The 15413-nt window shown below is 33.8% G+C and overlaps 1 protein-coding gene across 1 annotated transcript; it reads right to left on the reverse strand.

Annotated features, from left to right (window-relative positions):
- Nucleotides 1-832: 832 nt before the first annotated feature.
- LOC136985584 (uncharacterized) lies at nt 833-8577 on the reverse strand. The gene is made up of 3 exons (XM_067283237.1): nt 8367-8577; nt 2746-2960; nt 833-1946 (listed from the first exon to the last, which is right to left on the reverse strand). Exons 2-3 carry the CDS (start codon nt 2946-2948, stop codon nt 896-898), a joined length of 1254 nt encoding a protein of 417 aa, XP_067139338.1. The 5' UTR covers nt 2949-2960; nt 8367-8577; the 3' UTR covers nt 833-895.
- Nucleotides 8578-15413: the final 6836 nt, after the last annotated feature.

The raw sequence follows: 15413 nt of genomic DNA on the forward strand, positions 1-15413 counted from the left end.
ACTAAAATTACACCATTCAGTTATTCTCGCTGTAAAAGCTGTCTGGGAAGCGCTTCCATTCCGCCACTGACATTCGAATATACGATAGCAATCTTATCTTTTTTTCACATATAGTGTAGAATTTTTTAATAAAACACATAATTAAAATTAATATTTTATTATAACCTCATTAATTCAAAGTAGGTTAAAATATGAAAATTTATATTTTAGAAAATACAAGGGACGGTCATTGGAAGGTGGATGCGGCGCTTCCACCGCTTCCAATGACGACACGCCACTGATATAAGAACACTTACGGCATCAAAAGATTACCACAATTTTTAATTGTTTAATTTACCATGGACCATGTGGTGCAGCTGAATCAGGGTCTATAATAAATGAAAAAAAATTAAAGATTTGCGGCGTCATTCAATTCGAAAAATGTTTTATTATTTATATTTTGAATTACATACCCAGTATATGGGGTACCAAAATTTTAGTTCTTACGGCCTGTAAATAGTAGTCCTAATCCGGCCCTACGAATAAAGGAAATATTTTCTTATTAAATAGCAGGAGGAATATTTTCAACTGTACAGAAGAAATCGTAAGATTGCTTCTTTTTAACATATCAAACGCGTAAATTTAGTAAAGTGAGCCACACTGTCAATGTTTTTCGGATTGTTTACATTTATTTTTAAACACTAACATAAACTTTCCATTTTTTAAACATACAGTCAACGACAGAGAACGTACATCATTCTTGATCATGGTAACGATTGGATTCATTTTATTTGCAATTTCGTCTAATTACTTAAGCAAAATACTCTACGGTCAGTAAAATCTGCCTATAATTAAAAACGAAGTGGTCTTTGTTAAAAATAATACGTGACGTATACTATAAAAAACAATTGAGATTTTATAAACAGTACTGAACGTTACAATAAAACTTTATGTTTTCTTCTTCTACACGTCTTTTATTGTCGTCTAGAGAATCGTAGATTGGTACGTATTCGTCTGAATCCTTCAAAATTTCTATTAAATTGAAATGTATTTCATTTTCAGGAACTTTAACAGAAAATATATGAAAGCAGCGCTTCGGCAGATATTTCATTTTTTGCAAATATACAGTCCCGTCTTCACAGCAGAATCTTTTTTCATACACAAAATCCTGCGTATACATCGCCTTAACACCGACCAAAACATTTATCCCTATAGGATTATTATGGATTATTGGAAGTTTAATTGTATGCGCGTAACAGTTTTCACGGAACCATATGTCAGCCATAAACTGAAAGTTTGGTTTCATATTAATATTTACTTTTAATTTACGATGAGTCGCATAGTTTACGGCAGTAATCGAATTATCATTAATATTTCGACGCTTACGACTAGCAGATATTGTTGCTGGGAGAAGAGCTACGTTTTTCTCAGTGAGAAATTGTCGTATGGATTGAACTTCCTCTTCTGTTAAAATCTGATCTTTAATAAAGTTGTCCACAATCTGTTTTAAATGATCTGGATCTAGAACAAAAAATCTGATGAAAGGGAGGAAAGGTTTCATCACGTCTCTCTTCGATATGTTTGCATTTGTTTTCTTCAATTTGAGAAATGTTTTTTCGACCCACATGCGAAGTCCCATCAACAAATCAAATTCTTCCAGTCTTTGGTATAGGGGGGTCGTCAATAACTTGTGAATAGTAGTTTCTTCGCACGATCGGAAATCATCGGTACGGAAAATACTTTTATCAGAGAAAGTGAGTTGGTCGAAACAAAGACATTGCAGTTGTTTTTCATTGTGTCTGCAAGCCAAATCATGAACACGACAAACATTACCGCTAGAAATCAACCCGATGATGTGATTCAAACATACATTTTTCAGTTGGTTAATGAAGTAACGTTTGCTGAATAAATACATTTCAAATGCGCCATCGAGAACAGTAAAATTAACAATTTCGTTATCCGAAAATCTGCAAGAAAAATATATAATGTATATTAATTTTTTAGATATCTTTTTATAATTACTCGATAGAAATTACGTTCTATTACATATCCTTTCCTGAATACTCGTGAAGTATTTTCAGCCATTTAGTGAAAATCATTTTTGACTACGAAATATTGATGATAAAATATCTCGAAATACCTAAACTGACTTATGAATAGTTTAACTTAATATTTAGGCGAAGAGTTTTATATCGTTCAACGTATCCTCATCAAAATTCATGCCATATATACAAAACTAGCTATGCATAAAAAAAGAAGGAATAAATAGCTTTTTTTTAATTGTGATAACGATTCAAATAAATATAGTTTGTTATTTTTTAGTCTGAAACGTGAGAAATGTTTTGTTAAATATAATTAAATACATTTTTTTTGTCTGAATTAATTTGATATTAAAATTACATAAATTGTGACACTTACAGGCGCATTGCCTGGTAAAGGGGCTTTAGAACAGCTGGATAAGCAAACCAAATCATGACGTCAGTTTCATTAGTAATGAACTGCCATTGGCTTATTTATCCAACGGTATTAAAGAAGCTTTACTAGGATACACGTCCTATGTCACATAAATCACCAATTTATATCCGCAAATGTTCGGTTTCCTTCCAGTAATTAACGTACGCACAATTATTTTAAACACTTTCTCCAATATTTCGAAATGGAATACACACTCTCCTCATTGAACAGTATTATCGTGTTCTTTTAATAATAAATATATACTGAAAACAAAATTAAAAATGTAACTCTTGTAGAATAATTTGTACAAACCTGGCGAATTGGTTGAGCATTTCTAAAGTCAGAGGTACTTTTAGAAGAAACTTCATTTCGTTCGGACACACCATTATGGAATATTTCAGCAATCCTCCTTTTTCTTTCAATGATGCTAGCGACACGACGACAGATCCTCCATTATCATTGACTATGGTTATTTCGTCATAGTTGAATGTTCCTTTCTCTTCTACGTTCGACATTTTCTCCTCAAACTGACAATAATGTTAGTGGAAATTTGAAATGATAATAAATGAATCAATACCACTCGATGATTTCCTTGAACAAAGTCCTCCACACTAAATTCACCACATAAACGATTTGTGAAAGTTGCTTCAGTTTATATGCAAATGAGCTTATTTAATGATTGATGCTGATTAGCTTTAAAAAAGTTATTATATATAAAATAATTATCTTTAATTCTATAAATCATTTTCTAAGTAAATAGTTTAACTGTTCGCGTAGGGAAAAATAAAATGTTATCGGGAGAATTAATTATGTAAATTAGCTTGAACTCAAACACTGTTTTAATTATGCAATTCGCAGTTTTCTGATCTCAGATGGAAAAGTTATATTCGATAAAATCTAAGTCATTAGAATTGATTTCAGCTGTAAAATTAACGAAATTCGAATGTTATATAATTTTTCTTAATTTTTAAAGTTTAATTAAAGGATTTAAAAATCATAATATTTAAATTAAAGCCAATTCTAAGTTTAGAAATCAAATATATTGATTTCTAAACTTATTTATTTTATATTTTTATATAAAATAATTTTTCGTATATAATTAAATAATAAAATGGAGGGAACGTCTTTATTATGTGTTCGGTTTCAGTTGAAACCCTTCTCTTGCTGAATAGCTGCATTGTTATTAATACACATACTTCGAAATAAATATTTTCACTTCTCTTTTTTCTCCATTCAGATTTAAAGAATGAATCTTCTTTCATAAAGTCGAAATAATATTTGCATGGATTAATTCGTATGTGGTTTTACCGGATAATAAAACCAGATGCGAATACGTTCGTCTGTAGAGGAGAGCCACAACAATTGTTTGACTTTGAAATCTTCCGTCAGAACTTCCTTGTTGAGGCAAGATACTTTTTCTGAGGTTCCCAAGAAGATTGCTGACGTCTGTCGATGAAGAGTGATAGTTGAAGACAATAACCCACTTATTGTTGGCGTCTGTATTTGTATAGCCAGCATGAGCCTCAATACATAGATATTATAACAAGAGAAGACGTTGAAGGGTATGCTATCTATGCAGGAGCGGATTTAGGTTTTTCCGGGCCTAGGGCTTATTGAAGTCCAATGGAACTCCGTTTTTGTTAGATTAAAAATCTTTAAATTGGGGTTTAAAATACTACTATAAATAAAACAAATAATAATATAATAATGATAATTTATAGTAACTATTTTTTTACTATACGATAAGTGCTCATTGTTAACGAAAAAGTATTAAAAATTTATAATAATGCAATTTTTTTGGCCATTGACACTCGGAGGCCCAGGGCTTAAGCCCTATTAGTCCCTATATAGATCCGCCCTGCCCCTGCATTTAATTTCTTAAAACGAACCAAAAGAAAAAGGAATAAGAAAGTAAACGCTTCTAAATCAGCGTGATGCCTTATACTTTTCGGTTAATGTTACCTATGGTAGCGAACATGGCGGCGCTTTGGTTAGGTTAGTTTCGTTTCCGTTAGATTAACTATATTTTTAGTAGACGTTTCCATTATTTTTTTTTAGTTTGTTCAAGAACTACCGTGAATCAATAACTAGTGACGTTAAACACACGGCGGCCTACCGGCGGTTCCCCTCCGGGAGGAGTCGGTCGAGAGCACGAACAGTCGGAAGGGCCGCCATGTTCGCTACCATAGGTAACATTAACCTCATTTTCAAAAGTAAAACTGCATATAATATAATTTATATGTGAATATTCGGAATGGATTTAGACAAAATAAAAACGTGCTTAAGACGTGTTTTGATGCCCCCATATACTATGTTTATAAATCGTTTAGCTGCACCTATAGTACGGTCTATAGTAAGAGTCCACAATAAATGAAAATATTTGCTGTCATTAATTTCGAAAAATAAAACTTTATGTTGTTTATGTTTTGAATTATATACACGATATATGGGGGTAACAAGCCCCCATATACTATGTTTATAAACCTTCAAAGTGCTTAGGATCTCTAAAAGTAGTTTTAATCTGCCTTACGTATAAAAGGAATATTTTCAATTAAAAAAGGAGCAGGAATATTTACAAGTCTATGCTAAATGACGACAAAATGAAATATGTGTAAACAATGCTCCACTCTACCCGGTACGATCACAAACGAGTTCTAAATTTACGCGACGTGACGCGTTTGATGTGTGAAAAGAAGCCAAATAAGAAAGAGTAAAAAGTTTTTCGAATTTTTAACATTTACTCTCAAACTATAAATTATATTTTTCTTTTTAAGATACAAATCACAACGATTTCATTCCTTTCGTTCGGACACAAAATGAACGTACGTCATTCTTAATCACAATAAAAATTGGATTCTTTTTATTTGCGATCGCTTTCAATTACCTAAGCAAACTGGTTCTTAAGTATACGAATTATTTTAATGAAAACCAAAATAGTCCTTGTTGAAAATTCCTGACCTATGCAATAAAAAAGGAGCAATTTTTGAGATTTAAAAAAAGAAGATAATGCTACAAAGAAATTTCATATTTTCTTCTTCACGTGTAGTCTCATGTCGAAAATTGTAGGCTGGGATGTAATCATTTGTATCCTTCGCAACTTCTATTAAGTTCGAATTTACTTCCTTTTCAGGAATCTTAACTAAAAATATATGAAAGCTGCGTTTCGGCAATAAATTTACTTTTCTTAAATGCAAAAGCCCGTCTCTAGAGCAAATGCATTTTTCGAACAGAAAATCTTGCGAATATGCCGACTTTACACCAACCAAAACATTTATCCCTCTAGGATTGCTGTGGATTATTGGAACTTTAATCGCATGCACATAACAGTTTTCACAGAACCATAAGTCAGCCAGAAATTGAAAATTTGGTTTCACATAAATATTTGTGTTTAACTTACGACGTGCCGTTTGGTTTATGGCAAGAATCGAGGATGAATAATTAATATTTCGGCGTTTACCACTAGCAGATATTGTTTTTGGAAGGAGCGCCACGTTTTTCTCGGTGAGGTATTGTCGTATGGATTGAACTTCCTCTTCTGTTAAAATCTGTTCTTTAATAAAATTGTACACAATCTGTTTTAAACGATCTGGCTCTAGAACAAAAAATCTGATGAAAGGGAGGAAAGGTTTCATCACGTCTCTCTTCGATATGTTTGCATTTGTTTTCTTCAATTCGAGAAATGTTTTTTCGACCCACATGCGAAGTGCCATCAACAAATCAAATTCCTCCAGTCTTAAATACAGGGGGGTCGTCAATAACTTGTGAATAATAGTTTCTTCGCACGATCGGAAATCATCGGTACGGAAAATACTTCTATCAGAGAAAGCGAATTGGTTGAAACAATGATATTGCAGTTGTTTTTCATTGTGTCTGCAAGCTAAATCGTGGACACGACAAACACGTCCTCTGAGAGTCAACCAGACGAGATAATAGAAACTGTTTGTTTCTAAACGGCTAATGAAGTAACGTTTGCTGAATGAATACATTTCAAATCCGCTATCCGCAGAAGTAAATCGAGGAAGTTTGTTGTTATCCAAAAATCTGAAATCGTAGAAAGATTTAAATGTTTATAAATAAAATAATTCATATAATGGTGTATGATTTTACGTTCACTCGCTCAAAAACACATGTTCAATCACAGAACTTTTCTTAATAAGCGAAGACATCTTCAGCCGTTCAGGTCATATTCTTATAAATCAATGTTTAATTATGGCAGGTTGAGATTGCGGCATCGCTAATTCATATAACTAATCTTTTATGGGTAAAATTGCAGATCTAAATGGTAAAGTTGCGTTGTGAATGATGATATTGCGAGCTTAACAGAGAATGCCAATAGAAACCATATCTGCAAATGTGACCCTTCCCGAAATCAGCCGCTCTAAATGATGTGGTTGGGGGCCTAATCAGGCGCTCCACACTATGCCAATAGCAATAAAATGTCAAAAGGTCCCTTCGAGAGATAGTTTACATGTAGACTGATCGAGGAGCGTAGATCTCGAAGGGTTGCGGAGTTCCTTTGACATTTTTACACGTATGAGTATGGACTATAGCTCTAAAGCGGCCGGATGGCCAAGCGGTCAAGGTTAGCAGCCTGGCGCCCTGGGGGACTTGGGATAGAATCCGGATGGGTCGAAAAATCCCCAGGAATTTTTCGGGGGTGGTCCGTCCGGATATGTCGGTCCCTGTCTCTCACCACCCGGCCGCCCCATTGTGGGCCTGGCCGAACCCATAATGGGCTTGCTGTAAGAGGCCCTCTTAGTGCCCACAGGACGGAAAGTTACAAAAAAAAGGAAAAAGAACTATAGCTCTGAAAAGCTCCCAATTGCCTCATTTAGAATTGCAATTTTTCTATATCAATTCAAAAATAATTATTATTTATTTCTTAATGTGCAACACGAGAATACATAATTAAATATAACTATAGAAATAACTTTTTTTTCTGAAGAAACTCTGATATTAATTGCATTTCTAACTCGAATAAAATCACCAATTAATATCCACAAACGTTTGGTTTTAAAAATTATTCTAAATATTTTCAGCGATATTTCAAAACGGTCAAAGACTTTCTTCATTAAACATGATTACCTTATTCTTTTAATATACAGGTATACCACGAGTTACGTCGTTCTCGATTATACGTAGTTTGTCAAAAAAGTATATGGAAAAATAAAAAATCAAGTTTAAGTCATTTTATTCGACTTTACATCCATCCGCCACAAATATTAAGTCGTAATAACACTAGAAAAGCGTTAAAAGCACGCAAGATCATATTAAAATATGTACATTTACAGTAAATGTTAATATAATCATAAATCCTAGAGAACGTGTTTCACGAAAACATCTGTGTGTCGTCTTATTTAGCGGTGTTTAAGTGCTCATTATTGGCATTTTCCACGGTAGTTCTGATATTCACCATTTGGCGTCATTGTTAGCGCCACTCGATATTGGTAAATTTAACATTATTTTGCGGTAGTAAAAAATAAACTAATTTTGATAACTGTATTTGTTATTTAACCTTAGAAAAATCATCTTATTTTATAATGTCTTAGAGAAACCACGTTCACAAATAGAGTCCGCGATGTACAGTACTGTTAACATCACCAAATTGTAAACGTGTACATTTACAAGTATGTACTGTACAGTACAGTTCATGTATTCGTAAATTTAGATTACTTTTTTTCTGTACTATATTAAAAACTAAAATTTATTTGTTTGTAAGCTTAAATAGATTCTTATTAACCATATATTATTAAAAATGCATTTATAAATAAATTACAAAACTGGGAATGGTAATTTGTGATTTAGCCTAGTAACAAGTAAATTCGACTTACGTCACCTCTCCTGGAACCAATTACCGACGTAAGGTGAGGTATACCTGTATATCTACACTGAAGACAAAATTAGGTAACTATTGTATGATAATTTGTACAAACCTGGCGAATTGGTTGAGCATTTCTAAAGTCAGAGGTACTTTTAGAAGAAACTTCATTTCATTCGGACACACCATTATGGAATATTTCAGCAATCCTCCCCTTTCCTTCAATGATGTTAGCGATACGACGACAGATTCTCCATTATCATTGACTATAGTCACTTCGTCATAGTTGAATGTTCGTTCCTCTTCCACGTTCGACATTTTCTCTTTATACTGACAATAATGTTAGTGGAAATTTGAAATAATAATAAATGAACCAATATTAAACACCACTCGATGATTTCCTCGAACAAAGTCCAACAACTCCTCCAGACTAAATTCACCAGATAAACGAATTGTGAAAGCTGCTTCAGTTTATATGCAAATGAGCTTATTTAATGATTGATGCTGATTAGTTTTAAAAAGCACTATTATATATAAAATAATTATCTTTAATTCTATAAATCCTCTTGAAAGTAAATGGTTTAACTTTTTGATACTTTTCATGTAAACAAAAAGAAAAAACAATTTTTGCGGGAATTGTTTGTTTGCATACGGCAACGAGACACGTAGGTGATCTGCCGTATGCAAAGAAAGGAGGGATGTCTTTCGGGAGGGAATTTTTTAAAGGTTAAATGACCACTATTTATGCGTTAAACACGTACAGAAAAGCCGGAAAATTGCTAGTGGCCAGCCCGTCTTGCAAAGGCCAGAACCCACGACCACGACTTCTGTTCATTGGTTTTATGAGGAATAAATTATACAAATTAGCACTTGTTCACTACTTCAATTCTGTTTTACTGTTCTCAGACTTTATCAAATCCATTTTTTTTTTTTTTTTAATACTACAAAGTTTTAGAATTGATTTCAGCTGTAAAATTAACTCAAATTCGAATGTTACACAATTTTTTTATGTTCAAATTTCAATTAAAAGTTAAAAAATCAGAAAATTTAAAATAGGGTGAATTAATAAGATTTCTACATTTATTTAATTATATGTGAAAAGTAGAATTGATTTCTAATTAAAAATCCAACGAGTTGCTGATCTTTCCCGGCAACGTTTAGTGGAGCCATCTGTTCTGATATTTTATTTTAAAAACTTTTCATATTTTTAAGTATTATAAATGGCCAAAAGCTTAATTTTGAGGATAGGGATGGATTTTATAAAAAATGTGAACGCTAATAAAAGAATAAAATCGTCATTAAGTCTGACCCTACTAGAGATACATACGACTCCCATTATTTCTCCATGCCCTCGACCTTTAATCACCAAAATTTAATACCATCAATCTACCTAATAAATAAAATCTCCTTACAAAATTTCAGAAATTTTCAACAAAAAAAACAGAGTTATTACGCTTAGAAGAGGGTGAACAAAATCGTGCACCACACACACTAACATCCATAGATATGTTTTTACATTTCTCGATGTTTCAAGGTCCCGAGTCCAAAAATGTAACAATTCTGGGGATCATTTTACCGATCGCTATACTTTCCCTCTGTTATACACGACAGTCAGAACGTAAAAATCCAGCAACGAAGTGCGTAACTTTCCCTGCGGTTATCATCGTTTTAAAAATAAAATCTCATATTTTAATCATAATAAATAAAGTTGTGTGTGGCGCCATCTGTTATGAGATTTCATTATAAAAACTTCTTATATTATTGATTATCATCAAATGGCAAAAAGGTTAACTTTGAGAATAGGGATGAGTTTCAAAAGAAAATTGCAAATGATAATAACGAGCAATATCTTTAAGTCTGACCCTTCTTGAGATATGATATGCTCCCCTCTATCTTCCCATCCTGTGTCCTTTAACCACCAGAATTTACCAATATAAATCCCCTTATATACAAGTTATCATGCTAAATTGTGTTCTAATCCATTTCTAAATCTTACCTCACGTATCCCATCTTATCTCTATACCTCACGTATTAAAGGAAAAATACACACAAACAACTTTTTTCCGTGTTTTGAATTTGTTGGGTTTAGAAGGCATTAAAATGTAGAGAGTTGCAAAAATTTAGAGTCGAGGAAGATACAACCTCATTTTGAAATACTCTTGGCTATTCCAATTAGGGTTTTGGTGGGTCACACCTCCAGCAGCCTTCCTTTGTTTTATTATTTACATTGTCCAGCTTATAGATTGTAGGCATATTGGTCACACCCAATCACTGACTAAAGAATTCGCTAGTTCCTTTAATTGTAGTCATTTTAATATATAAAAAAGAGGGAGGTCAAGCCACCCTAACCATCCAGAGGTGTCTAGAATCTTTTCAAGAATCTGAGTTACATGCAATAATATCCTTGCAATTGGTTATTACACATTGAAATGATCAATGCCAAAGGTTACTTCAGTCTGGTTGGCTGCCTCCTCATCCCTACTAAGAAAATCTCTTTCCTATTCCAGTTTCCCAGAACATATGTGGTCATTCCAGTGCACAAGAGATCTTTAAATTTAAGCATCATTCCACCCAGGAGACATAAGGATGTTAAAGCTATAGTGGGAAATCATTCTGCCAACCATCCATCAGTGGGATCCTGTACTCCAGTGTTTCACAACTGGTGAACCGCAGCACACTGGTGTGCTGTCACAAGGTGAAAGGTGTGACATGAACTTTAACATATTCTATTAATTTCCAGTTTTATTTATATATTTTTATCACAGTTGCTGTGTTTCTTATGCTTGTATTTCATTCTCTGCTGCAGTACTGATGAAATAAGATGATGTTAATACAATAAACACATATGTCGTCCCCTACTCACTTGTTCTTTTGGAGTTATACATTGGACTCACGCAGATTATGAGCAACACCAAATAAAAACAAGAATAATAGTTACTACGCATAAACAACATTATCCTAAATTCATCATAGAAAGATTAACTCTTCCATGTAAAGATGGCCTAATCAACATTGTTAACCTCCACTACAAACAGACACTCGAGAGTTGTTCTACAAAAAAAACAAGAAATATCACAGTTACATAAAGCAGTAACTCTAGTAGATTCAAATAATATACCATTAAATTTACATTTACAACATATGGACATGACACAGCATATAAATAGCATAGACACCATTAAGCAATCATGGGTGTGAAAGGTACACCATGGCAGACATCCGTATGACCTGGCCCAGGATTCTGTTGACAAAACTATGTCAAACAGCTGGTTGCCTCTTTGGAGAGACGAAAGGATTCATGACTGCCATATAGGATCAGGTCATAAATACTAGAAACTACAGAAAACACATACTCAAAGTTGCAACACTCACAAATGACACATGCAGAAAATGTCATATCATGCCAGAAACCATATCAACACATCTGGTTGCCAGCTCTTGGCACAGACAGATAATTTACATAGACATAATCAAGTAGCAAATACATCAAGAGCTTGCAAAGAAACACAAATTATTAGACATATAACAAATAGGCCTAAATTCAACAGACAGTATTGGAAAACAACACACACAAAATGTATGACAAAGCCATAATCACAAAATAATTTACCACAACAGACCAGACATCACACTCATTGACAAACACAATAAAATCACATACATTATAGACATATCCATTCCAAACACTCACAATGTATAAAACACATGCACTGAAAAAATCAGCAAGTACACAGAACTCGCCCAGGAAATAAGGCATCTATGGAGGATGAATAGGGTGCTTATTGTACCTGTCGTTCTCTCCTCTACAGGTATCATACCACACATGCTACACAAAAGCCTGGGAACATTAAAATTGAATAGAAACATATACATCACACTACAGAAGGACACTATATTGAATACATGCCATATTATTAGAAAATACCTAAATACAGACCTAATTTTTGTCTTGTTTTGAAATTACTATGCTTTGACTCTGGTCCAGCATACTACATAGCCATCAGTGTCAATTGAGTAGAACTCACAAAACCCAACATAGTAATAATAATAGGTTTACGGCATTACGAAATTCTATTAGTAGTATCATATCATACGTTTTTGCGGGTAATAACATTTTGGTGTGCCGTGTGGAGTCATTTCGAGTCATAGGTGTGCCGCGAGTAGAAAAAAGTTGCGGAACACTGCTGTAGTCAACTGTAGACAAGATTTTGGCTATGGGAATGTGACTCTTTACTCCATTGGTTTCATCATGCAGGTCATAATCCTCAAGTCTGAGTTTTAAACACTTGGTGCCAGCACCAAAATCCAATCTTCCTCCTGACAAACTGATTTACCTGGGATGTAAGCGACTGCATTTGTATGCCGTTTTAATGTTCAAATATTAGCCTTGTGTCACCTGGAAGGATGCAGAGTTTGAGGCATGTCTCAGATTCCAGGGGTAAGGTTCCCAGTTTCTCAGCTAATGCAAGTCTTGAATTGGAAATTCTGCCATGTTTTGAGACTAGTCAGTGACATTACTTATAGAAATAATGAGTATTATCTTGCTATAAGTGACCCCATTTACAGTGAAAGCCACTGCAAATGGGGTATCAGGATAAACTACTGAAGCAGTGCTCTATTGAATGATGCCTAATAAATGCACCCATGGGTGCCTTTGATCCCATCAGCAAGGCTAGACAAATACAGTCCAGTTATCCTGTTCAAAGATGTGGGTTTCTGTAGGAAACCGATTCATAATAGCCATGTCAACCAATTCCTTTATTGAACATATACATTTTTTATATAATTCTGATTCTTCAAATTTGACCTATTCAAGTTTTGACAATTTGAATGTGTGCTGTAAGAGTTCATTTCAAATTTTGCTAAACTGAATTGCAATTTAATTTAAAATGATTCTATATCCCATTTAATTGATTGAAAACAATATTAAATATGCAAAACAGAATTTAATTTGCAAATAAATGAACAGATTTCAAACTTAAATGCATTTGTTTATTACAATATTAATTGATTAAATATATTTGATTGGATGGCTGAACAGTTATTGTGACAGCCTGCTAATTTGGAAGCTGGTCTGTCCATATATGTTGAGCCCGTCCCTCACACCCAGCTGTTCCATTGTGGGTCTGGTTAAAACGCATAATGAGAAAGGATTTGTTAGTGTCCACAGGGTGTGAAGACTAAGAAAATCACTTTTTTTAAAAACTTTTTAGAATAATTTATATATTAAAGATCCTGGGATATCCAATTCCTAGGACATTATTATTTTCTTAAAGAATTTTTAAGTAGAAAAGAAATAAATATCAAGATTATAACTAAATATTTTCTGTAATATTTTAATGTTATTTTGATTTGACTTTTAAACACAAATACTTAATGTAAGGATCCGTTCTGACGCCACTCACCTAGAGTCTCGGCTTAAGTGAAAAGTCTATTGACCCTCATTTTTCTTGCGTCAGGATGATGCAAGAAGTCTTTTAGACGTATGGGGTAGTGGTTGCTAGACGCAGAGAGATTCACACAGAGACCGACTTACAAAAGTAAATGCGTTTATTTAAGTAAGAGACATGCTTACATAGATGACATTATAGCTATCTGCCCGAAGGGCATCCCATGCAGAAGAAAAGCGCACCGGATAGTTCTTTTCAATGCTGTAGGTCGTCAGACACAAAAAAAAAAAAAAAAAAAATAGGAGGAGAAAGTTCGTTTCCGATGTAGTCTTGGAGGTTGGAGGGATGGAGAGTTGATGCTGGGAAATCGGGTCCCTAGTCCCTTCCGTCCTAGGTTTCGGAGATGTGGGTCCTTTCTGATAATCCAAGTCCGGGTCTCTGGGACTGGCGTTCTCAATCTCAACCTCCCTGCATCCTTGGGATTTTGGGCTTTTATATGATTTTACCTGAATTCTTGCTTTTTGGTTGATCTGAACGGTGGTCCTCTATCACCCGATCTGTTGCTAGGGACGCAGGGTCGCCAAACACCCCTGTCCAGGTCATTCCCCTCCGGAGTCGGTCATGCCCTTCTCCTGGTGACTGTCCCGTAAATTTTGATCTAATATGTATTTTCTGATTCGGATAAGAGCTCTGGGCCACTCCGGAAATAAGTCACCGAATTATTGGCTCCGGTTCGACAGCCATATTCCAGTCGGTCAATCGAGGTCCCAACCTCACATTAAATATAGACAAGACTTACATTGTTAAAAAGAATTTATATAAAATTTATTATTTCTAAGTAAATACTGTACATATTTCAAGTTAGAAAAAATAATTCCAAATTAAGAATTACACATCTTTACATTTAAAACTTAAGATATTTTGTTGTTTAATGCTAAGATTAAATGCATTTTATGTCATTTATTTAACAATGTTTTTAAATATATATTATCATAAACTTTCTTAAATATAGTTTAATTTACCTAATAAAATTGTAAAAATTAAATTACTACTTTGAATTAAGTTTTTGTGTAATAATTGATGGTGAAAATTCCAATTATAAATTAAATTTTATTCATAAATCTTGATAAAAAGAAAGAAACAACAAAAAAAAACTTAAAATTGTAGCTCTGAATGAGATGGTTGAGATGTTATCATAGCTGTAGACCATGCTTACAGGAGTAAAAAAGCCAAAGGAACCAATGGAACTTGCAGACTATTGTCTACATGTCACCGTTTGTGAGATATAACCCCAGAAATTAGCCTACTTGGAATTTTAGACCTGCAAAAATGGAGTAAAAGTGAAAAAATCCAGATCTATTTCTAAGAACAATGCTAAAAATTAACTGCTTTCCACTTTACGAGAGATGGCTAAAAGCTCACAAAACACACACCATTACACTGACTACCAGAGACTGATTTCAGGAGGCTATATCTTGCAAAGGGTCACATGTGGACCATTGGTTCCTTTGGCATTTTTACTCCTACAGACATGGTCTACAGTGCTGATAAGGGCCTAACTGCCTCACTCAGAGCAGCTTTTGTAACAAAAAAACTTAAATATTCACTGAAAATGTATCAAAGTATACAGAGTGACCATAAATAAGCTTTTATCCCGAGTTAATTTATTTTATTTTTCTGATAGAACCTCAGTAGGAAGGAAATAATACCAAATATACAATACGAGAGAAAGTCATTTATGTTTGGGTTCGAAATTACTGTAATTTTATTGG

The sequence above is a fragment of the Centruroides vittatus genome, unplaced genomic scaffold, assembly GCF_030686945.1.
Source record: "Centruroides vittatus isolate TY-2023 unplaced genomic scaffold, ASM3068694v2 contig_10, whole genome shotgun sequence".
Lineage (NCBI taxonomy): Eukaryota > Metazoa > Arthropoda > Arachnida > Scorpiones > Buthidae > Centruroides > Centruroides vittatus.